Source organism: Moschus berezovskii, chromosome 22 (assembly GCF_049115385.1).
Source record: "Moschus berezovskii isolate FMDL1 chromosome 22, NW_MosBer_1.0, whole genome shotgun sequence".
NCBI lineage: Eukaryota > Metazoa > Chordata > Mammalia > Artiodactyla > Moschidae > Moschus > Moschus berezovskii.
In genome coordinates, this window is record NC_142481.1 from 53,123,565 (window position 1) to 53,148,725 (window position 25,161).

A 25,161-nucleotide genomic window follows, 5' to 3' on the forward strand; every position below is an offset into this window, starting at 1 on the left:
ATTATGGAGTGAAGCTGGGGTGGAGGGCATGGGGGTGGGCTGGGGTGGGAGAAGCTGAAGGCCTGAGGGTCAAGGAGAGTTAATTTATCAGGACTGGACAGACTTAAGCACATGAAAATGCTCCTGGAAAGGACTGGTAGAGAACACAGGCCGAAGTGAGGGTTCCCAGGAAGGGGTAGGGTCTGGGCTGTGAGGGAGCAGACGTGGGGGGGACGGGGAAGCGGGAGCCCAGGCTCAGGGATTGGAGGCTGCGCCCAGGTTAGTTGAGGGGAGCGGAGGGGTGCCAGAGTGGGTGGAGGGTCCCATTGCTGGGTGACCTGCCTCTCCCTGGGTCTCCCTGGGGCCCTCTCTCCTCTGTCCCAGCTCCGCCCTCGTCCCAGCCACACCCCCCGCTGCTCCCACAGCCGCGGGTTTCTTCGCTTCAACCCAGAAAACCCCGCCCTCCCCACGTGCTCCTCCCTGGCTCCTCCCCTCAGCCCTCAGCCACTTTCTTCCAGAGTTCGCCTCCAGCTCGCCTCCCAGCTCCTCCCCCAGGAGTGGCATCTCGGGAGTCCCACCTCCTTTCTTCCTGCATCTGGCCCCGCCCCCGCCTCTCCTGTGCATATCCATTGGCTGGATTTTTATCACGCTCCGCCCCCTAGACTTTCACTCCTGCGACTGGGACAGAGAGCTGTCTGTCAGCGCCGTCGCCTGGCAACGGGGTTGGGCCGCTCCAGAGGAAAATCTGTGGACTGCAACCGGAAAGGCAGATCCGGTGGGCTCTGGGGAGGAGGGCCAGGACTTCGGTGAGCTGAGCGGTGGACTTGAGGCTGGGGGTAGGGGAAGGTCACCGGCCTGGGGGCCCAGAGGGAGCAGACTGACCAGCGAAGCGATGGGGATGATGACATTCGTCCCGGGAGCAGTTAGTGCCGGGGTGGACCTGGGCCCTGACCCTTCCTGGCAGCCTGTGCTTCTGCCTTGGGGTGGAGTGGGGAGTGACGGGGGACAGCTGCGAGGGAGGGTCTCCCCGCTAGGTCAGTTGGAGCAAAGAATTACTCCTCTCCTACTTTTCACGTCGTTGAGGTCAGAGGGTTCCAGGCCGATGCTTGCCGGAAGGTCCCCAGGGTGGAGGCCAGCTGTCAGGAGGGAGAGCGAGAAAGAGCTGTGTAGACGCGGGAAGAACTGCGGAGCATCTTCGGGAAGAGGCGAGGCAGGGGGTTGAGCTGGAGTGTGTGCTGGGTTGGACACAACCTACTTGCTTTGACCCAGTAGAGTGGAGCTGACGGCTAAATTCAGGGCAGAGGGGAGAGGAGGAGAAAGTGCCCCCTGCAGATCAGTCACCGGGGCTCCCTGGAGGGAGGGAGGCCAGCATGGGGCAGGAGCCGGACAGGTCACCTTCTGGCCAGCAGGGATTCTGTGTAGCCGGCGGCTGGCCCAGGCTCAAGCTGACCCCTCCCAGAAGGCCTGCTGGTTCTGGAATGTAAACAAAGCTTGATGCAGATGAGGTGGTTGGAGTCTTCCCAGAAAGGGCGTACTGAGGGCCAGGTGACTGCTCCCAGGACCATGCTCCCTTGGAGGAGGTGGGGAGTCCAGGGTGTCTCCTGAGGACTGGAACCTTCAGAAAGGCTCTGAAAAGAGTAATCTGAACCATCCTTGGATGCCAGCCAGTTTACTGTGGCCCATTATGCAGGAAAAACAGCTCCTGGCTCCCTCCCCAGCACTGAGGGGTTTGTTTTTTCCAAGCTAGGCTGTTCCCCTTGTTGCAAGGCAGATGCATAGGTCTGAGTTCAAGGTCTCAGATCTTGTTGCTTTGAGCTCATGTGTCTCCTCTGGCCTCCAGAAAGCTGAGTTAAATGCCCTATGTTACCTCATTTAATCCTTCTCCCCCGTTACAGGACTGGAGACACTTTCTCTGATTTATGAGGTCTGGAAATGGCTTAGTAACTTGCCCACAGTCACACCAACCAGTGTCAGAACACGAACTCAGATCTTTGCATCTTTGCGTCCCCTGTCCAGAGAGGCAAGCGCTGTGGAGATTAGCGCACTCCAGTGCCCACCGCCCTGCTCTGCCCCTCAGCTCCACCAGTTTCTCTTCCCCAGCCCTCCTGACATTTGGCGCGGGCTACTCTGTTGTGGGGACTGTCCTGTGCATTGTAGGGTATTTAGTAGGACCGTTGGTTTCTAACCACTAGGTGGCAGCAGTGGCTAGAACCACAACCTCCATGGCTGTGACAAGCAGACATCATTGCCAGCTGTCTCCTGGCAGACAAAACCACCCCCAGTTGAGAACCACTGGGGTTAGCAACCTTAAAGGAACATCTGGGTATGTCCCATTGACTGAGAATATGAGCTATGTAAACCTTCAGGAGACTCAGACCAGCGCTGGGTGGTTTTATGTACAGCTTGCTAGGGAAAAAAAAGTCTGTTGCATGTATAAATGTGCACCCAGGACCGTCCTGCGAGAAAACCATTTCAGGGACTGAAATTTCAGAAATGTGCACCTGGGGAGAAGTAAGGATGCATCGAAGGCCTTCGGTTCCTCCCCAAAGTTAACTGAAGAGGTTTCAGGCCTGATTCAGGTGATGGCGTCCAGGCAGGATGAACTTGGGAACGCTCTACCACTGCCATTACTTCATCCTGCCTTTCGGAGGCCTTTTTAGCAGGAGGTGGGGCGTCCTTAGAGCTGTCTTTTCTTTTTAAGTTGCATTCACTTATTCAGTCATTCAGCCAGTTTTTAATATTATTATTGCTTTTATTTATTTATTTTTAGCTGTGCTGGGTCTTTGTTGCTGGGTGTGTTTTTCTCTAGTTGCAGTGAGCAGGGGCTGTTCTCTAGTTCTGGTGCTCGGCTCTCTCGAATCAGTGGCTTCTCTTATGGAGTATGGCTATAGAGCAGGCCGGCTTCAGCAGTTGCAGCACGTGTGCTCAGTGGTTGCGGCTCCCTGGCTCTAGAGCACAGGCTCAGTAGTTGAGGTGCACAGGCTTAGTTGCTCCGCGGCACGTGGGGTCTTCCCAGATCAGGGATCGAACTCGTGTCTCCTGCATTGACAGGCATATTCCTCACCGCCGAGCCACCAGGGAAGCCTTCTAGAGCTGTCTTGAGATGCGTCCTCTCATGGGTGCCCTGTGGACACCCAGACTGGCGGGCGAGGCCGGGGGGTGTGGCCCGAGAGGCTGCCCTTCTCCCAGCTCTCCTTGACTCCAGGCCTGTGGCTCCAGCTCGAGGCTGCTGCACCCCGTTCTCCCTCCTGGAGGGAAACCCAGTGTCGCCGGCTGCCCCGCTTCTGGGCCTTTCCTGGAATCTCCTCCAGGCGTGGCCCTGAGCTCCCCCCATGCCTTGGGCTGCACATCTCCTTGCATTTCTCTCCTCCAGTCCTCCCTGCAGGTGCCTCGCCCAGCCTCGGTCCTTTCCTGCGGGTGTTCAGGCCCCCTGGAGGCCAGGCTGCTGTCTCCGGACAGCAGTGAAGGAGCCTGTTTCTGGTGGGTCAGAGGAGGGGGCTGGGTGGGCGGAAAGTGAGGGGCTGGGTAAAGGCAGAGGAGCGCCTGCCTTGCTCTGGGGCCACCTCAGGCGCCCTCCCCACACCAGACCTGCCTCGACGATCTTGGATTCACCCTGCGCCTTTGTGCACTGTGTCTGCTTCCTGGGTGAGCCGCCTCTGGGTGCTGGAAAACCCAACCGGAATGTGTCCTTGGGAACACGTTCTCGCCGCCCCGCTGTGTTCTGCTCACCCCCTCCCCGCCGATCTCCACAGCGTTTGCTGGACGGGATGCCCCTGCAGGCCCTGTCTGAGGCTTCTGTGTGCTCACCCCCTGATGGGGCCTGGCCCAGGAGATGCTGTTATCTGTGGGAGGACTTAGATGCCTGTGCCGGTGTCAGGAAAGCCAGTGTCCTGGAGGCAGCGGGCCCCGTGACCTGGTGGGACAGCCCCCAGCTGCACTGGGTCCTCAGCCGTGGGACACCTGGGGATGTCCGAGGAGAGGCGTTTACAGGTCGGCAGCCTTTCAGCCCCAGCCGTCCCCCTTAAAGAGGCTAGTAGCCCCCGAGAGAGTGATTCCTCGGTCCTGAGAAGGAAGGCCGCTCTCGCAAGGTGTGGGGAGTCTGAGGTGCGGCATTTAGAGGCATCACCGTTGAAAGGGCTGGAGGTGGTGTCAGCTGGATCCCCCGCCCTGTCAGCTCTCCCTGGGGACCCAGGCGCCGTGGGCCGTGGGGTGCAGAGGTGGGCAGGGACTGGTCATGAGTGGTGAGCTGAGGGCACGGATCCAAGGGGCCCTGAGTGCCTGGGGCCTAGGGGTGTGTCCTGTGGGGGCCGAATGTGGGGGACCCGGTTTTCTCAGGACCTGGGCCAGGCCGGCCTCCTGGAGTTTGCACCCAGGATCTCATGAGATGGTGGGGAACAGGCTGTCCACCTGAGGGGCAGGTGGGGAACAACAGGCCTTGGACCTGCGTGTCCGTGTGTCTGCATGCGCCAGGCTGCCTCGGGTGCCGGCCGCCAGGTGGCCGTGGGGCAGAGTGTCCTTTATGATTTTCAGATTCTACAGGTGGGTGAGGCAGGCATGACCCTGGGGGTGGGTAGCAGGTGGAGGTGGGGTCCAAACAGAGTGAGCAAGGAGGGGTCTGTGTCCCTCAGGGCAACAGTCAGGTCTCTGAAAGTCAGGAGTGCTGGGCAGTCTTGGAACCCGAGGCTGAGTAGATGGTGAGGTGTACAGAGGTGGACAGGAGGGCCCTCCGAGCCAGACGGGGGCCCAAGGGAACTGCTCATGGGGACTAGCATCTGACGTTCCTAGTGCACCACATGGATCTGCCAGGTCGGCCTTGGGAGCCCATTGGGGTGGGCACAGCTGTCCGCTAGTCCAGGTCCAGCTCTCAAAACCCCCCCAGGTGTTCAGAAGGCAGTCATCTCTCCCAGCATATGAGTCATGGGTCTTCTCTTGTCATAAACCTTAAGGTTTTCTAGAGAAAGTGAAAAGGCCTGATGACCTTTGGTATGGAGACCCTGAGAACAAACTGGAATTCCTGGGGTATATTTTTATACACTTGCATTTTCAGGATTTCAGCAGGATAACAAGATAGGGATGCAGGGAAGGTTGAGGGATAAATTTTCGGTGATTTGATAAATTAATAGAAATCTTGAGAGAAATCTTGAATTTTCCTGCTTGGGGAGGGTATGAATCTGAAAATATTTTTGACTAAAGCTGTTGTGATTTACCAGTAATGTAAGCAAAGCAAGGGTGGCAACATGCAGAAGCAAAACCACAGGCAGATCAGGTCACCGTGCAGGGTCCCCAAATAACCCACAGCCCCTTCCCGGTCAGAACAGTGCAGATGGCTCATCTCCTCAGCGCGTCCTACATGATCAGGTGGTTTCTTGGGCTCTTAGAAGAGTTGACAAAGAGGACGGGTCTGCCTTGGCAAGGCCACTTGGGCTGTTCCCCCCTGAGGAAGAGCAGGCACCAGCTGGTGCCTCCCCCTGTATCTCAGAGATAAGGAAGCCTCTCGCAGGCTGGAACCCGAGCTGGGGGCCAGAGGCTTTCCTTTTCGGCTCTTAAGCTGCTGAGAAAGCTGAGAAGTGGAAGCATTTAGATCAAATGGCCTGTGAGTGACAGCCCCAAACTGCATTGTGTAAGCCTCTGTTTCCAGCAGCCAAGTGTGCTGGAGCCCCTCCTAGGAGCCCTGTGCTGGAAACTTCCTCTTAAGGGCAGATACCCTCCCCTGCCCCACAATGGTGGGATTAAAAACATGGAAGAATGTTGGAGAGCATGTGGAGAAATGGGAACACTCATGCTTTGCTGCTGGGAATATAAAACAGAAAACAGTTTGGTAATCTTCAAAAAATAAACATTAGATTATACAACCCCACAATTCCATCCCTAGGTATATCCATCCCCCTCCCAATTTGAAAATAGGGACTCGAACAAGTACATGTACACATATGTTCACAGCACCCTCAAGATAGAAAATAGCTCCAGTGTCCATCATCAGCTGAATGGATAAGCCAAACACAGCATCTTCATGCACTGGAATATTACCCGTCAAAAGGAATGAGTCCTATTCATGCTACAATATGGATGAACCCTTCAAATGTTATACTGAGTGAAGAAAGCCAAACCCCAAAGACCATATGTTAGATGATTTCATTTATACAAGGTGTCCAGAACAGGCAAATCCACAGGGACAGTGTGTTAGTGGTTGCCGGGGCCTGGGGAGCCCGGAATGGGGTGTGACCACTGATGGGTGTGGAGTTTCTTTTCGGGTCATGGGAATGTTCTGGGTCTAGATGGAGGTGGTGGTCTCACCACACTGCATGTACCAAATGCCACTGAATCGCTCACTGTGAAATGGGTCATCTTGTGCTGTTACGTGAATCACACTTCAGCAAGTAGAAAGGTTCCACGTGCACCCCGCTTCCTCCTGAGGTCTGTGATCCATGCTCCACCTGAATTTTGGACAGCCTGCCCCTTCCACGTGTCCTGGGGGGAACCTGTGGCAGTTGCTTTGGGGGGGGTGCCCCTCTCCCCAGCAGTTTGACCATGGCGGGTCCCTGATGAAGTCTAAAGACAGGAGTTAGGAAGCTGTGGCACTCTGCCTCCTACATGGTTCTTTCATCTCAGATGTGCTTTTCTGTCTGAATCCGTGGATCAGATGGCACTGGACTCCTTTCTGTGATGAGGTCTGGGACCCGAATGCAGCCCCTGGGCCACCTGCCTTTGGGTGCCAGCCTCTCTTAGTATCCCTCCCAGAGATGAGGCCTGGGCTGGGTTTTCACAGCTTTGGCCAGCATGTGCCATGATCCCATCCATCTGAGGTTGGGCTGTGATTATTCCCATTTTACAAATGAGGAACCTGGGGTGCAGAGAGTTTTGGTATTTCGGTCATTTGCCTGAGGCTGCCCAGCCACCAGGAGAAGCCAGGATCACAAAGGAAGAACGTGTCCCATGGCACTTCTGCTCTGTCGGTGATATTTGCAAGGTGTTGATTTTATTTAAATATGTGTAATCATCCACCCTTATAGATTATTTTTCAACTCAGGTTTTTTAAAAAATGAATATTTAGATTAAAATCCTGATTTTTCTACCTTTTAGTTACATTAGCTTAGAAACCATTTTGAAACAAAGAAATCCAGATGGTTGGTTGGCAGTTATGAGCAGGCTTTGAGAAGTCAGAGGAATCTAATTGAGTTTTCGCATTTTATTTGTGTCAACTAATTTGTCCCCTGGAGAAGGAAGTGGCATCCCGCTCCAGTATTCTTGCCTGGAGAATCCCCATGGACAGAGGAGCCTGGTGAGCTACAGTCCACAGGGTCACAAAGAGTCGGACATGACTGAGCATCTAAAAAAAATAATAATTGCTACCACATTGAAACACTACATAGGTCTGCATTTTTGCTGCGTTTTGCAAGTAGATCAATGTTGCTTACCTTGACCATATAATTATTGACATTTATTTTCTATGATTGACATATTTTGGGGCTTTCCTGGTGGTCCAGTGCTTAAGATGCCACACTTTCAATTCAGGGGGCATGGGTTCAATACCTGGTGAGGGAACTAAGATCCCACATGGCATGCGGCAATAAAATAAGATAAAACAGCAAAATAGTTAAAATATATATGTTGTTTAGTTGCTAAGTTGTGTCCACCTCTTGCAACCCCATGGACTGTAGCCCACCAGGCTCCTTCTGTCCGTAGGATTTGCCAGGCAAGGATACTGGAGTGGGTTGCCATTTCCTTTTCCAGGGGACCTTCCTGACTCAGGGATCGAACCTGGGTCTCCTGCACTGCAGGCGGATTCTTTACTGATTGAGCCATGTATACATATTTGATTTCTCTCTCTACCTGGGTGTGAACTTCTCTCCTGCAGAGTCCCGCCAGCCACAGGGACAGATGGGGAACAGCAAGAGTCACCCCGGACAGGAGTGCTCCTCACGGTTTCTGCCTGGGGAGCAGGCTGAGGTCAACAGGCTGTTTGATGCTCTGTCGTCGGAGAAGCTTGGCTCCAGTACCTCGCCCAGATCCTTCTCTCTGCAGGCCCTGAAGGCAAGGGTAACAGCTGGGAGTTCATGTTTAGTTTGGAGCAGGAGTCAGGCTGCTGCTGGCCCTCAGTTCCTGTGAGGCAGCTGTGGGAACACGGGAGATGTGTTTTCTGTGAAGAAGCAGATAGTACCTACTTTCAGCCTTGTGGGCTCCATGGTCAGTGTGGCAGCTGCTGCACTCCTCCTTCACCTCACATTGTCCAGGGACTTTTCCCACTTGAGGTTGACCAGAGGGGCTGACCGCTTCCTGTCTCTAGCACCCCCATCCCCTGATTGCTCCCCGCAGTGGGTGACGGGCCGCCCAAGCTGTATCTGTGGGTCTGATAGCTGCCAAGTCTCAAGTCCACCTTGGCCTTCAGGATTTGTAAATGTTTGATGTCCCAGGAATTTTGTTGTTTCCCCAACAAAATAATGAAGTTTCAGGGTCAGGATGCACCTGGCAAGGAGTGAAGACTGCCCGCTTCCCCATCTTTTGGCCCCGTTCCTTGGGGCTCTTAACCACGTGCATTTGGGTGCTCGGAGTGCGGCAACGTCACAGACGTCTTTGGCCCATCAGGTGACTTTACAATCTTGTGTTAGTTTCAGGTGAACGGCAGAGTGAGTCAGTTATACAAACACATGCACCCACTCCTCTTTAGATTCTCTTCCTGTGTAAGTCATTACAGAGGACTGAGTAGAGTTCCCTGTGCTATACAGCAGCTTCTTGTTAGTTACCTATTTTATATATGTGTGTGTGTGTGTGTTAGTCGCTCAGTTGTGTCCGACTCATTGCGACCCCATGGACTGTAGCCCACCAGGCTCCTCTGTCCATGGTATTCTCCAGGCAAGAATACTGGAGTGGGTTGCCATTCCCTTCTGCAGGGGATCTTCCTGACCCAGGGATAGAACACAGGTCTCCTGCACTGCAGGTGGATTCTTTACCATCTGAGCCACCAGGGAAACCCTATTTTATATATAATAGAGTTTGTATGTCAATCCCAATCTTCCAGTTTATCCCTCCCCACTTTCCAATGCATATTGAGCACAAAGAACTTGGATAGATAGTTAATAAATCTGGAAGTCCCCAATATAGAGGAGACCCGTGCAGCACCACACAGACCGTGTGTCCCATGTGGAAATAAATTCAGATATGCAAAGGACAGCTGCTGGAGCTAGAATGGAGGAGATGTTAGCAGAGTGAAAAGCAGCCAATGGCCGGAGGCAGGAAGGACATGGCCAGTCTGGGGAGACTGCGAAGTCTGGAGGGCAGGATGGGAACAGATGACGGAAGAGTTTGATGGCCAAGATGAGCCTCGGGCCAGGACACGTTATATGTGTGGGTCCTGGGGTGGTGTGACACCCTTAGTGGGCAGAGATGGTGCACCGGGGGTCTGGAAAGGTTCTCTGCTGGTAGCAGCGGTTGGTCTTGGTCCCTTAGCTGTTTTCCGTCATCCTACCACGTCTGACTTGCACCCTGTCTGGGCTTTTCACCCGCTTGTCCCCGCAGAGCCATGTGGGGGACGCTCTTCCCCCAGAGATGGTCACCAGGCTGTTTGAAGGCATGCGGAGGGTAGACGGCAGCGGGAAGGCGAAGGGGCCCAGCGAGCGCGTCTCCCAGGAGCAGTTCACAGCGTCCATGTCCCACCTGTTGAAAGGAACTGCAGAGGAGAAGAGTCTCATGATCCTGAACATGATTTCTGCCTCAGGAGGTCCCGTGAAAGCAAGAGACGCCCACAAGGTGAGAGGCCACCAGGTGCTTCGCAGCCACCCCAAGCAGCGTTGGTGTCATTTGGTGGGGGGCTCAGGATGGTGCAGCAGCTGACGGAGGCCTTGTGCAGAAGTCCCCCCGGGGGGCCCTGGACCACTCAACCGGTTGAGGTCAGAACTCCCGGACAAAGAGGCGTCAGCCAACTAGACCAGCCGAGGGCATCGCTGGAAAACTGAGTGACTACCCAAGTCACGTGGTTCTTCCCACCCTCGGATCTGCCATGTTGGCCTCAGTGAGGCAAGACGCCCTTCTCCACGGTGGTCTGCGGTGGGCCAGAGGCACGGTGGGGCGCGGTTAACGGTGACATTGTGATCTTCCAAGTTTGCAGAGGACTTGGTTGGCGCTGTGGCGCATGTGCTCACCCACCGACGGCAGCTGCGAGGCTGGAGCCAGAGGCCGCCCCCAGGCTCCCCATCCAGGGTGCAGGTGCTGGCCGCCCAGCTGTGCTCCGAGATGAGGCTTCAAGGCAAGTGCCCCGCCCCAGTCCCTAGGCCTTGGCGTCGGAGAGTGGTTCCACGCCATCTTGTATTAAAGTTTAAAGCCAGCAAGGGTGCGTCTTCCAAATTCGGAGGACCGTTGAGATTCTCTCTTCCTTGGCATACAGTTGCTCATAATCCTAATTTCCGCCAGGTCCGTAGTGATGTCCTCACCTTCATTTCTGATGTTAGTCATTTGAGCCTTCTCTTTTTTTTCTGGGTCAGTCTAGCTAAAGGTGTGTTCACTTCTTGTTATTTTCAAAGAGCCAGCTTTTGGTTTTGTGGACTTTCTCTGTTGTCTAACCTCTATTTCATTTATCTTCAGGTCTTTTATTTCCTTTCTTCTGCTTCCTTTAGATTTAGTTTGGTTTTTCCTTTTTTTTTTTTTTAATTGAAGTATCGTGGATTGTGTTGTGTTGATTTCTGCTGTACAGCAAAGTGACTCATTTAGACTTAAATATATTCTTTTCCATTATAATTTGTAACAGGATATTGAATATAGTTCCCTGCGCTCTACAGTGGGACATTGCTGTTTATCCCATTCCATATATAATAGTTTGCATCTGCTGACCCCAACCTCGGGCTTCCCAGATGGCGCAGTAATGAAGAACCCGCCTGCCGATGCAGGAGACGCAAGAGACATGGTTCGATCCCTGGGTCAGGAAGATCCCCTGGAATTGGAAATGGCAACCTGCTCCAGTAGTCTTGCCTGGGAAATCCCATGGACAGAGGAGCCTGGTGGGCTATAGTCCATGGGGTTGCAAAGAGTCGAACATGACCGAGTGTGCTTGCATGCACACACAACCCCAGCCTCCCAGGCTATCCTTCCCACATCTTCTTCCCATCGGCAGCCACACATCTGTTTGCTGTGTGTGTGAGTCTGTTTTTGTTTCACAGATGTATTGGCTTGTGTCGGTTTTTAGATTCTACATGTAAGTGATGTCATACTTTGTCTTTCTCTTTCCGACTTCCTTCACTCAACCTGATCTTCTCTAGGTCCATCTGTGTTATGCAAATGGCATTACTTTGTTCTTTTTATGGCTGAGTAATACTCTGTCGCATATATGTACCGCGTCTTCCTTATCTGTCCCTCTGTCAGTGGGCACTGGGGCTATTTCCATGTCTTGGCTGTTGTGCTGCTGTGAACCTTGGGGTGCATTGATCTTTTTGTATTATAGTTTGTCTGGGTGTGTGCCCAGGAGTGGGATTACTGGGTTATGTGGTAGCTCTAGTTTTAGTTTTCTGAGGAACCTGCATACTGTTCTCTGTAGTGGCTGCACCAGTTTACATTCTCACCAACAGGGTAGGAGGGTTCCCTTTTCTCCACACCCTCTCCAGCATTTCTATTTTGTAGATTATTTTGATGACGGCCTGCAGATGCGTTCTGTTTTCACTTACTTGATTTGGGCTGCACTGGGTCTGTGTTGCAGTGTGTGGGCTTTCTCTAGTTGTGAGGGGGGCTTCTCTAGCTGTGGCACGTGGGCTTCTCATTGCGTTGGTTTCTCTTGTTGCAGAGTGTGGGCTCAGGCGTGCGAGCTCAGAGGCATCGTCATGCGGGCCCTAGAGTACATGGGCTGAGTGCTTGTGGTGTGTGGGCTTGGTTGCTCTGGGTCATGTCAGATCTTCCCAGACCAGGGATCAAACCCATGTCTCCTGCGTTGGCAGGCGGATTATTAACCACTGGACCACCAGGGACGTCTTGTAGATGTGTTCTTGATGTCTTTGTGGGAACAGGTGAGTTCTGTGTCCTGTTACTATGGCATCTTGATTCCGATGTCTAGTTTGGTTTTCTTTGTCTAGTTTCTCAAGGTAGAAGGTTGGGTTATTGATTTGAGGTCTCTCTTCTTTTTCATATAGGCATTTATGGCTGTACATTTCCCTCTAAGCACTGCTTTAGCTGAATCTCATCAGCTTTTGTATATTGTGTTTTTGTTTGCATTCAGCTCAGTGTTTTCTGACTTCCCTCATGATTTCTTCTTTGTCCTATTGGTTGTTTAGAGGTATACGCTTTAATTTCTACATATTTGTGAATTTCCCAAATTGCCTTCTGAGTTGTAATTTTATTTTGTGTGACTGAAGAACATACATGACATGACTTCAGTTCTTCTCAGTTTATCAAGGCATGCTTTATGGCCTAACATATGATCTGTTCTGAAGAATATTCCAGATCTGCTTGAGAAGAATGTGTTCTGCTATTGTTGGCGGAGAAACAGTATATATTTCAATCTACTTGGAGTTTAAAAATACCTTGAGGTGAATCTTGTAGATTTGCTGACGTATAAAACAAAGTTGACTTATTTTATAAAAGTGTTACTGATTTATTATAAAGCTGGATTTCTAAACACAGTTTGAAAAATTGAGATATTTGGAACTTGGAAAGAATAATAACACAATACACTGTTAATATATAAACCGTAATATATATATGAAGTCCCAGTAGTTTGTCTTCTGGTGCCCCTGCCATGTCACCTCTGTTCTTAGTAGGTAAGAGACGGAAATCAGAACCATAGGTGGTGGTTGGAAACAATGAAGCATAATTTGTAGTTAATGAAACCTGTTCTCCCCAGATAAATCGAGGGGTGCCCAGGAAGTTACCAACCACTATCCTGATGTAGGGCCTCCCTGGTAGCTCAGCCAGTGAAGAACCCAGGTGAAGGTGACCAGGGTTTGACCCCTGGGTCAGGAAGATCCCCTGGAGAAGGGAATGGCAACCCACTCCAGTATTCTTGCCTGAGAAATCCCATGGACAACGGAGCCTGGTGGGCTACAGTCCACGGGGCCGCAAAGAGTCAGGCATGACTTAGCGACTACACCCTCCCACCACCCTGCCGTCACTGGAGAGAGGGCAGTGGACGTCTGAATCCTTCCCAGATGGCTTTGGCAAACTAGTGGCTTTGGTGTAGACGGCCCTCTCAGGAAGGGGTTCTGGGGAGTTTGAGGGCCCCAGGGGAGGGTGTGACTGTTTGCGGGGCCTCTGAAATGCAGCTGGGAATGCAGAGAAAAGCTAAGAGCGCTGGTGCTGCGTTGTTTAGATGAGCACCGCCAAGCAGGGGTAGGATGTGAACCGCAAAATGAGTTGCCTGTGAAAGTTTAAATATTCTAGTAGCCACGCGAAAACAGCAAAAAGAAACAAGCAAGATTAAGTTTAAGAAAATTTCCAAAATATACTTTAACCTTGGCAATGTTAAAAAAAAAAAGGGTTCTTTTACACTCTTTTTTTTTCTCACACCAAGTCTTTGAAACGGGGTGTGCGTTTAACACTCACCACGCATCTTGATGCGGACGAACGGCAGGCGTGGCTCCCCTGTCGGACAGAGCAGGTTCAGGAAAGCAGACGGAAGGCCCTGTCATTGCCCTGCCCTGACCCCCAGTGCTGCTTTCTCCTCCCCTAGGCGGTGGGAAGCTTCTGGGGCCTCAGTGGCTGGACCGTGCCTGTGACCGGGCCGTGCTCGAGGACTGGGTGTTCCGGGCCCACCACGTGGCCACGTTTCTGAGCCTGGTCATCCACCAAGGCTTCCTCCTCCTGCGCTCGTCCCTCGAGCTGGCCACGCTGGTCCCCGAGCGCCAGGTGGACCCACAGCGGGAGTTTGCCAGCATCCTGGACGTCCTGTCCGTCATCTTCATCAACTCACACCTGCCCCGGGAGCGGCGGCTCCGCTGGCGCCTGCTCTTTGCGACCGAGCTCCACGGGAACAGCTTCGCCCAGCTCTGCGGGCGCATCGCACACGCGGGGCCCTGCCTGGTGCTGCTCGAGGACCGTGATGGCCATGTGTTTGGGGGCTTCGCCTCCTGCTCCTGGGAAGTCAAGCCTCAGTTTCAAGGTGAGACTTGGCCGCCCAAGCCCCACATGGTAGCACAGCGCCCCGGCAAGTTCTGGTCCCTCGGCCGCCACGTGGAGACCTCTGAGCCCGCCAGAGCATGTGCGCTGTTTCTTCCATCTCCTCCCCCACGCGTTTTTTTTCTGGACACATTTGGGAGGATGGGGAAGCATGGTGTTTATGGAGGTTTAACTTCACGGATTTCTGTATAGACTCTGGCTGCCGGGTCAGGTGAGCTGGACAGGTGTCCTCACCCCTGGATTTCAGGTGAGGAAACAGTGGCTCAGCATCATTAAATGGCGCAGTGCTGTCCAGCAGGGCTGTGTTAGAGCATCAGTGCCCAGGGTTTTGTTTTGTTTTTACTGGGGAGCCGGCCATACTAGCATCCTCTGCCGACACCCACCCATGCCCCAAACTTGCAGGAGGACCACAGGAGCCCAGCTCTGGCTCCGCTGTCTGTACACAGAGTTTAGGACAGAGAGCCGTTCTCCCACCTTGTCACAGCATAACGGGGAGGGGTCCCCGGGGGTGAATAGCTGGGTCTCTGTGTGATTGGAGGCTCTGCTCAAGGACGTGGAAGAACAGCCCCCAGAGTCATTATTATCTAGACGAAACTTGCCCTTCTTCCAGCTCCTCTCGTATTAACCCAAAGGTCAGCTCTGCTGCATCTCCAGCTTTCATTTACGAGAGCAGCATTCATTCCTCTGCTTGAAGGAATGTGGGAAAATGCAGTTACCAGGTTTTCAGTTGTGAGCTCTTTCTGTCGTGAAGCGTGAGGCCAGTATTCCAGCAGGGGGCAGCCCAGCCTCGCAGATGTCTTTCAGGTCCTGGGCGTTTCTCATCTATTGGTCCCCCAGTCACCTCGAGTATTTGCGCCTTGAAGAGACGTGACACCCACAGGGTTACTTCGTTTCCGCTTCTGCCGGCCGAGGGGCAGCCAAAGGCCCACAGCGCTGGGTGGAGTTGGGCTCCGTCCTGGGCGGGCTGCTTCACCCTCTCTGGGCCTGGGGTTCCCAGAACCATAGGGAGGGCAACCTGTAAACCGTGGGGTAATGGGGGGTGGTGTGGTGGCAACAGTCGGGCGAGGAGCCCCCCGCCGTGGGACTGACGCCTTTGCAGGTCATGTGACTCCTCGGTGCTTGCCCTGCGCCCTGGAGTGGAGGGTCGTCTACCCCAGCAGGCCCTTCCCGCTGGGTGTGGATCCCAGGATGGGCTAGCGTGGGGTCCATGGTCTGTGGCCCCGACACCTCACTCAGCACCCGGGAGCCAGTAAACACTGGCTGAAAGGCAGCCTTGGGACCGGCAGGTGAAGTGACGGTCCCGGGGCTGTGGTGGGACCAGGCCATTACTTGAGGCGAGATCCATCCTTCTGGGGCACATGGACTCAAGCCTGAGTCTTTAACCTGGAGGGCAGCCCTGTATCTCCCGGTCCCTGTGGCCTCCCCAGGCTCACCTCCCTTCCTCCCCGACTCCAGTGCCCACAAACCTTGCTCTACAGCCAAGGGGTCCCGCTGTTCCCACGTGCCCGCCTCGTCCCCACGGGGGTCCCTCCTCCTCAGAGGGGCCCTCCCCTGGCTGTCTCCATCTCAGGCCGTCCTTCCCAGCTTCGAAGGAGCCGAGTCCCTGTGGAGGCCCTTGGGGTCCATCTGGAGGGGGGGCCTGAGCATTGTGGGTCCTGCCTCTGCCAGTGTGGGCCCACCTGCTGCCCAGGGCCGTCCTCCTCAAAGCCCACTTCGTTTCCACCCTCTGTATTCGGGCTCCCCGCCTGCTTCCTGGAGCTTTCTTCCCCAGTGCCTGAGCTGGGTCCTGTGTCAGGTGCCCTCACACTGTCACCAGTGCTTCTGGGAAAGATCCCACGGCTGTGGGGCACGTCCCTGGTTCCCACCTAGCTGGGAGCTCCCCGGGTTGGGGTGTGTGCCCTCCGTCACCACCCCGCAGTGAGTGCATGGGCGTGGGGAAGGAATCTGAGGTGGAGGGCGCCTCATTTCTGGAGCTCTGATTGCACCTCCGCTGAGTGGAGTGTGCCCACGCCTGTGCCCAGGTGAAGGTGGGGGGTCACCTCTCCCTGGGTGCACCTCCCTCCCCAGCCAGCTGCGTCTGCAGCCATCCTCCGTCCTCTGGATGATGTGTCTGAGGCCGTGCGGGCACCCAGCTGGGGCCTGCAGTGACCGCCTGCCCTTTGCGCCCATGCGGAGATGAGGCTGCCCTTTCTGACTCTGGGAGGTGGGGCGGCGTCCCCAGCAGGCAGACGCCACGTTCCTTTCTGGCGGTCACCCTCACCTCCCAGCCGCAGCTCATCCTCTGGGCCCCAGGCAGCCGTGGGTCTGGGATCTGCTCGCTGGTCTGAGGGCTCTGCCCCTACGTGTGGGAGCCCCCCCACCCCACACACACACTGAGGACCCTGAGAAGCTCCTCCAGCTCGGGCTTCTGAGCAGGCCCGGTTGCGTTTCCTGCTCCTCCCTGTGCCCGGCTGCTGTGGGTGATCCGGCTTCTTGGCGCTCTGCTCGCTTTCAGGGGACGACCAGTGCTTCCTCTTCTCCGTCTCCCCCAGCATGGCCGTGTACACCTGCACGGGCTACAACGACCACTACATGTACCTGAATCAAGGGCAGCAGACCATCCCCAACGGCCTGGTAAGGACCAGGGCTGGGGGCAGGGCGTGTCCCCTGTGGTGCCGTCCGTCCCTGGGTGACAGCCCCGGCCCCGACGTGCCCACTCGTCGGGCAGCATGTGGTGTCCAGTCCGTCCTGCCCGGATCTCAGGGTGGTGACGCCGGGAGCGACAGCCAAAGCCGAACTTCTCCCTTGGAAAAAACGGGGCCTCTGTTGGGGCGTTTCTGGGCTTTGTGTGCGAGTGACGGGTTCTGCCAGTTTCCTGGTCATCAGGTGGTTGGTCCGTGGCCTTCGTGGCTGGAGATGCTGCCCTGGCACTCGTGCTGGGGGCAGGGCTGGGCTCCCTGGACCCGTCAGGCTGGACTTAGCCGCAGGAAGAAGCGGGCAGGGGTGAAGGCCGCAGGTGACTGTGGGGGACATGGGGATAGGGCTGGGCAAGGAGCTGGGATGGGCACCGCAGATGCTTAGCTTGGGTGCAAGATGTGTCTCCTGGCAGCCCCAGCCTCCTTCTTTTCCCCGCTGCTTAATGAAGAGCATCTCTTGGGAAATTCCCAGTCCCGACTCTGCAGCGCTGGGGGGCAGGAAAGGTGGGTCCACCTTGGCGGTGTGAGCTCCTCCCCGGTTCTCTCTGGGGCTCCCCCGGGGCTGCCCAACACTTTCTGAAAGGGCAGTTTGGTGTCGACAGGGGTGAGGGTCTCAGCCTCAGGGGTCAGTAGTTGGCCAGCGGGGAGAGGTGGCCCTGAGTTCGGCTGGTGTCCGCCCTGGTCTCTGCTCACTGTTAACTCCAGGCCCCGGGGTAGAGGTGGCAGTGGAGGTGGCACCGGAGAAGGGGACCAGAGAGGTTGAACAGCAGTTCTGTTCCCACCGGCCACTCGCCTAGAGCCGGATAGCTTCCTCCTTTGCCCCCCGCACGCCTGCTCCAGCACAGAGGCCTGGGGCCTGAGGGCCCGGACACAGGTTTCCCAGCCTCGAGCGCTGGATGTGGACCTCTCCCCTCATTTTACGGACTGCAGTCTCTGGGTCTGATCATTTGGGTTATTTTGTCCTCTGTTGTCACTTGCATTTCCTTTTAAGATATTTTGTTTGACTGTACTGGGTATTTACTTGTGGCAGGTGAACTGAGTTGTGGCATGTGGGATCTAGCTCCCTGACCAGGGATGGAACCCGGCCCCCGCCCCGCATTGGGAGTACAGAGTCTTAGCCTCTGGACCACCAGGGAGGTCCTGACTTGTGTTTCCTGCAAGAGCAGCCCTGTGAGAAAGAGCCACTGGGTGGGATTTAGGACACCTGGATGAGTGGTCTAGGCACCTGTAGTGGGATCCTTCAGTTGTACCAGTCTATATTATTTCATAGTTTAAAAAAAGAAGGAGAAAGTTGCATTTGCTTCCTGCACACCCTTGTGGCCTGAGGGCTGGGGCGGGCCTCGGGGTCTGACGCACCTCCCTCCGCAGGGCATGGGAGGACAGCACGGTTACTTTGGGCTGTGGATTGACGTTGATTTCGGGAAAGGACACAGCAAGGCCAAGCCCACGTGCACCACTTACGGCAGCCCTCAGCTGTCAGCCCAGGAGGACTTCCAGTTCCAGAAGATGGAGGTGTGGGCGGTGGGAGACGCCCCGAAGGCAGAGCCGGTGAGCATGGGGGCGCTTCTCCCCTCTCTCGGCTTGATCCCTTGCACGCCTTGCATGCCTTTCACACCTCCACCTGGAGATGGGTTTTCGCAGACTTGTTTCCAGCAGCCGTCGCTAGCCAGAGGAATGCCCGTGGGTGCACAGCCGGGCAGGGAGTCCTGTCTGGGATCCGTGGGGGGTCTCCTAAAAGAACCACCCCAGGGAGGTGGGGTCCCAGATGGATGGGGGCTCCTTTGCAAGCTGAGGAGGCTCTGGGGTCCCTTCTGGATCCAGGGTTCAATGATGAGTTGTTGGCCTTCTTGCACCGCGTCACCTCCCAGCGATGGCCTCCCAGGGTCAGAGGGACACAGTGGGGGCAGGGCCAGAGCCCCTCCTGCCCCCTGCATTTCCCTTGTGGCATCAGTAGGGCCCGAGTCCGCTCTGAGAAACATGCCAGCGGCAGGACGTCACCGGCTGGTTTTGGTCGCTGAACACACCCCTCCTTCCTTCTTCCCAAGGTCAGGAAAACCAGGAGCATTCTGGACATCGACCCTGAGGCCCGGGCCCTGCTGGAAGCCAGTGGGCGGGGCCGCCACAGTGAAGGGCTCCGGGAGGTCCCTGATGAGCAGTGATGACGGTGGCGTGGGCCACCCTGGAGCCAGAGTGCAGCGTGCCGACCCTCCCGCATCCCACGGAGGCCTGACTTTGGTCCAGAGCGTGCAGGTCACCTCCCGGCGGTCCTGGCGGTGCCCAGTCTGCACATAGTACAGTTTCTCTGTTGCCATATGTCCATCGGTGGGGATGTCTCCCCCTGGAATCCCGAGCATACAGCTAGCAACCTGATCCTTAGACTTGGCTCGTTTCCTAGGGACGAAATCCAAAGAGGATGCTGAGATGTTGAGACTGGCCAGAACTGGCATCTTTGGGGACTGGAGTTCTTGCAGTGGTGGTGGTGGGGGGCGTTTCCACTTGCTGGGGGTTACTGGGTCTCTGCTCCGGCCCCCCAGTTAAGAGCCTTGAGGCTCTATTTCTTCTCATCAAGGGCAGAGGTGTGCTCAGCTGGGAATCCCCGTGCTTTAGGGACTAGCTTCCTCTGATATGGAATTTCTATATTTCTTGAAAAAGTGTTAGCAGTGTACTAACAGCGCATAGCAGGAGATTTTGTGGGTGACAGTGGCCTGGGTCTTCAGTGAGGTTGGCTGTCGGCCTTTCTCAGCTGTCCTAAGTGGTCTGTGCTCTGAGCACAGGGGAAACCGGAGGTGAGCAGAGAAGTAGAGTGGCGGTCCCCGACTGACAGAAACGTGGGGACACTCAGGGCCGCAAGCCCTGCTTGTACACGTGCGGCCTGTCGCAGGAGCTGGGGGCGGGTGACTCGACAGGACCGGCCTGGGCTCCTGGCCTCCCAGCATCACCCCGTGCTGCCCCCCCAGGGGATGGTGTGTACTTCGGCCTTGTGGACTTGCCATAAACGGTGACCCTGCCGTGCTAGTGGAGATGTGGGTGGGCTGGGCCGTGTCCAGTCCAGCCCCGTCCCTCGGGGGTGGCCCAGAGAACCTCCTGACACACTGAGAATCGAGCTCAGGGGTGTTGCAGGCTCGGCCCTAAGACACTTGCTCCACGCTGTTCTTCTGCAGACCTGACGATAAATGCTGCCTTATTCTCGAGTCGGCCCCGATTTTAAGCCATAGTGAACCGAACTGTGTGCACTTGTGGGCTCTGTGTTTTCTACAGGAGACTCATGAGACCTGCTGCTGAGCCCCGAGCAGAAGGCCTTGCAAACGGGCCTTCACAAGGAAACGCACGCTGGCAGCAGTGACACTCACGCTCCACCCTGATTGACTTTCCTTATAAAAGGGCCAGTTTTAACAGCTTCTCAGGTGCGTTCTGTGGCTTCCTAACTGATGGGAAGCAGACACAGGATATTAGGATCCTCAGATAGCCTTACCATAATCTGAAGAATTAGGCCCTGAGTCTTCAGTCTGTTACAGGTTTTTTATAAAAATGCAGTGGAATAATACCTTGCTAATAAAAGGTCCATTCAATACCATTTACTGTCTGTGGCTGTCAGAGAGGCTGGAGGTGTCCGCGGCCTGTTTTCTGCTTCGTGCCTCTTCTCACAAGAGTGCAGGTCACGCCCAGTGGCCTGATGGTTTCCCAGGACAGCTCAGCTACAGGACGGGAGCAGGTGCCCTGCCCAGGTGCTTGGTAGCCCGGAGGACGTGTGCCCTTGTGGAGGGCATATGGGTGTGGGGCAGCTGTGGGACCCCATGAGCTGAGGGCCTGAGTGCATTGACCGGTGACTGGAGGAACCATGCCCCTCCTGGGCCTGGGAAACCTGCAATGCTAGTTTTAATATATGAGGAATTTGTTCTTTGATAAAAGGGGGATAAAAGTTCGGGTTGTAAGGGAAGTGGTCTCCCTCCCTTATAAGGAGACAGATCAGGATCCCTGAAGGTGCTAGAAGGAAGGACTGAAAAGCACTGTGTGTTAACTTTTTAACACATCACTTTTAAACAACATAACTTTTTAAACAACTTTTCAAAGCATGGCTATTGTAAACTTTTTTCCCACCATAGTTATTTTTCGGACAATTCTTTCTTTATATTGAAGGAAGGAGGCTTTACGTTCTCTAGTGCTTTACAATTTTCAAAAGTCTCAAACACATGATTTTGTAACCCCATAATTTCCACCCCCCATTGCCCCTCTCTACTGGTAACCCCTGGTTTGTTCTCTGTGAGTCTGCGCTTTTTTGTTTGATTCAGTAGTTTATTTCTTAGATTTCATGTGTCAGCAATACCAGGCCATATTTATCTTTGTCTGACTTCACTTAGCACAATGCCCTCCAAGTCCATCCATGTTGCTGCAAGTGGCAGAACTTCCTGGTTTTTTTTATGGCTGAATGTTCTTGCCTGGAGAATCTCGGGGACGGGGGAGCCTGGTGGGCTTCCGTCTATGGGGTCACACAGAGTCAGACACGACTGAAGTAACTTAGCAGCAGCAGCAGCAGTATTCCATCACACACACACACACTCACCTCCCCCCACACACACCTTCTTTATCCATTCATCTGTTGATGGACCCACTATATTTTTTAATTAAAAGATTAGCTTATGCATACATGGCAAAAGAGCTCAAAATACAAAAGTGTGTAACCTGTAAGCTAAGTCTAACTCCTGGCCCCTGCAGCCTTTTCTCCCCTAGAGGTGAAGTGTCACACCCCTTTTTTTTGGGTAGAAATGGCTCTGTATCTACCCCTTTGTTCTCCCCGACTGTGTGACGTCCCGTGAGATGGATGCCCCATTCTTTCCGGCGTTCAGCCACCCCCGGCTGGGGAACAGTCTGTCTGTAACCATTCGCCACCAGAGTGAACATCGTTTATGCTCGTCGTTCTGTGCTTCTGTTTGGAGGATGCACCTTTCGAAGCCAAGTTACTGGATCAAGAGGTACGTGCTTTTTTATCTCGATATTAAACTAACACACCTCCTTCAAGCTCAGTTTATACTTTTGAGACCTGGAGTGCCAATGGCCATGTTGTCACCAACTGTATTAAAATCTAGTTTTTGTGTACCTGCTGCTCAAAAACCATTTTCTTCTGCTGTGCTTTCTAGCCCTTCTCCTAAATCTTTGCTCCATTCAAAATGTATTTCCTTTTTTAAAGGTTTTGATTCTCTTTAACATTTTTTTTACTTTATATTAAACTATAGTTGATTTAGAGTGCTGTGTTAGTTTTAGATGTACAGAAAAGTGATTCAGTTTTATGATAAAAAGATGTAAGAGTTATTTCTGTTACTACCTTTTTTCCCCCCTTCAAATGCTTGATTCTGTCTGATCTTTGGTAGCGCTTTGACTACATCTAAAATGTTTCATAGGGGACTTTCCTGGCCGTCCAGTGGTTAAGACTCCAGGGTTCCCCTGCAGGAACATAGGTTTGACCCCTGGTCAGGGAAGTAAGATCTCACATACCAGGAGGTGCGGCAAGAATACTCCCATCTCGATAGTATTTTCAAGATGGCACTAAATACTGCCGCACGTAGGTAGAACCCACCCTGGCTGCTGCTGCTGCTTCCTCTCGAAGAACAGGAGCGTCCGCGTGTGCTGTGTAAATTAGTTGTCGTTGCTGGCTCTGTGAGTGGGCTCTCCCCACCCCCGCAAACCCATGACTGGGTACTGGGAGGCGCTCAGCATAGTTACCTTGCTGAGGTCTTTTATCCAGTGGTTCTCGACCTTGAGCCCACATCAGAATCACCTAGAGTCCCCCCCCCCCCCCACCTTTTTTTCTTTTACAGAATAGTCAAAATTTTATTTTTTTTTAAAAAGACATGTTTATGCAGACAGTAAAATGTCTGGAAGGTATATAAATATTCACCAAGATCTTAATGTGTTATTCCCTCATGATGGAACGAAGTGACAGTTTTCTTCTCTGTGTGTGCTTGGTCGCTCAACTCTTTTGTGACCAATTGGACTGTAGCCTGCGAGGCTCCTTTGTCCATGGAATTCTCCAAGGCAAGAATACTGGAGTGGGTTGCCATTTCCTTCTCCAGGGGATCTTCCCGACCCAGGGATGGAACCGGAGTTTCCTGTGTCTCCTGCATTGCAGGCAGATTCTTCACCTGCCGAGCCATCGGCGATATATCTTCTCTATAGTAGTCAACATCTCCAGAAACCATATTGCCTTTCCTCCTTCACCCATACCCCAACCCTGATGCCTGGAGAACAGGTCAGATATATACAGTCCTTTGTACCACTTGATATAATTCTAGGCATACAGTTAGACACAATAAATTTTATCGTTATCATTTTATCAGTTATAATTTCTAAGTCACCAAGAGTTAAGGTACTGTAATGAAGTGACTTGGCCAGGATCACACAACTAATTAAGGGGTGTGTGTGTCTGTGTGTGTTGTGTGTTAGTCGCTCAGTTGTGTCTGACTCTCTGCGACCCCATGGACTCCTCTGTCCATAGGGTTCCGTTCCGTTCCGTTCCGTCGCTCAGTCGTGTCCGACTCTTTGCGACCCCGTGGACTGTAGCCTACCAGACTTCTCCGTCCATGGGATTCTCCAGGCAAGAATACTGGAGTGGGTTACCGTTATGAAATCTAGGGTTCATACTCCTAGTGTTCTTTCTTTTGAAGAAACTTTCATTTACATTTGAACACTTTTATAATAAAAAGAGGGAATATAATCTACCTCCAGAGTTTAGTTTAGTAGTTCTGGGTAGGGATCTGAGAGTTGACATCGCTAATAAATTCCCAAGTGATGCTGCCATGGCTGGTGTGGGGAACCTGACATTGAGAACCACTGCTGGTCACTGCTTCTGATTATCCATGAATTCTCTGCAGGCCTACAGCTATTAAGGATCTTTTTTTTTTGTCTGAAAAAAATATTTTGCCTTAATTTTCAAAGGATTGTTTTTGTTTTTTTTTTTAAGATATTTTGACATTTTCCCCCAGCACTGTAAAGCATATTTTTATTATGTTTTGGCTGTGTGACTTATCTTTTTTCCCTCCAGCTTTACTGAGATATAACTGACACACAAGATTGTCCAGTTTAAAGTGTACACTCTGTTGATTGCACATAGTATGATGGCATACCTGGAAATAAGGATAATTTCCCTACCTTTCTGGTTTCTAGACCTTTCTTTTTTTCTCTTATTATCAGAAAATTCATTTCAAATTTTAATAACAATGATGAATCTTTCTCATTCTTGACTTGAAGTGACCTTAGGTGATCTCAGCCTGTAGCAGCTTGAAGCAGGGTTTCGGTTCCCAGCCAGCAATGGAGGTCAGGTTGTGGCAGTGAGAGAGTAGAATCCTAGCCCCCAGACCAGTGGTCAGGGACAGGGCAGTGCCAACTCCTGTCCAAGCCTCTGGCTTGCCCTGGAGACGTCGGTCTCTCCAGCCCCAACAATCAGGTGAGCTAATTACTTACTTAACACAAACGTCCTCTCTTTCTCTGCTCTCCTATGGTTTGATTTCTCTGGAAAACCCTGAGGGAGGGGGAGGTTACAGCTGTGGCCACATTGCACAGCAGGTGGAGTTCCGTTTCTGGTTCCCCGTGGTCAGTTCTGCCTGCCTGGCTGCAGACCTCTCTGCCATCTTTCAGCTGCAAGGGTGGACGTGTGTTGAGAACAGTCTTGGGGACTCGCCTGGCAGTCCAGTGGTTGGGACTCCACGCTTCCACTGCAGTGGGCGTGGGTTCCATCCCTTTTAGGGAACTAAGATCCCACGTGCCGCACAGCGTGGCCAAAAAAAAAAAAAAACCCACCACCAATAAAACCAGTCTTGGGGCTCAGGCTGTGGGAAGTCCTGGTTCTGGGGGGAGAGGCCACGCCCTGCTCAGCTTCAGAAGCCCAGGCCCTCTTCACTGAGGCTGCTCAGGCCGTGACTGGCTCTCACCACGTGCTCCAGGGTCATGAACACGAGGCTGTGCGTTCCCCACTTGGCAACTTTTAGGTAAGCGCGGATTAAAGCCAACAGAACGATCATCGGGCCCCCTGGCATCACCCTTAAAGATACCCAGAGTCCCCATTTCATGGATGAGGAGACAGGCAGAGTGGCCGAAGCCCAGATCCTGCCCCCTGCTCCTCCGTCCCCGCTCCCCACCGCGTGTTCCCTCCTACCAGGGGCTGCACAGCACCGAGCTATGGAACAAATACGTAGCCAGACGTGGTTAATAAAAATCACTGTGATTTAATAAATAGTGCTGTGTTTCTTGGCAGGCTCCTCACGGTTCGTCCCAGGGCCCAGCAGGACGCAGCAGTGGATGCACAAGGGGACCGAGGACTCAGGGTTGGGCCTGCACTCCCCACTGGATCCCCAGGAACAGCCAGGTGAGCGAACCTGACACTGTCGTGTCCTCAGACACCTCTCAGAAGGGACGGGGCAGGCGGAGG

General features: G+C 53.6%; 1 protein-coding gene across 1 annotated transcript; it reads left to right on the plus strand.

Annotated features, from left to right (window-relative positions):
* Positions 1-689: 689 nt before the first annotated feature.
* Positions 690-25,096, plus strand: MEAK7 (MTOR associated protein MEAK7). Its single transcript, XM_055413029.2, has 9 exons — positions 690-785; positions 7,835-8,010; positions 9,493-9,723; positions 10,075-10,219; positions 13,622-14,050; positions 16,562-16,680; positions 18,111-18,290; positions 18,788-21,712; positions 24,988-25,096. Exons 2-8 carry the CDS (start codon positions 7,858-7,860, stop codon positions 18,899-18,901), a joined length of 1,371 nt encoding a protein of 456 aa, XP_055269004.1. The 5' UTR covers positions 690-785; positions 7,835-7,857; the 3' UTR covers positions 18,902-21,712; positions 24,988-25,096.
* Positions 25,097-25,161: the final 65 nt, after the last annotated feature.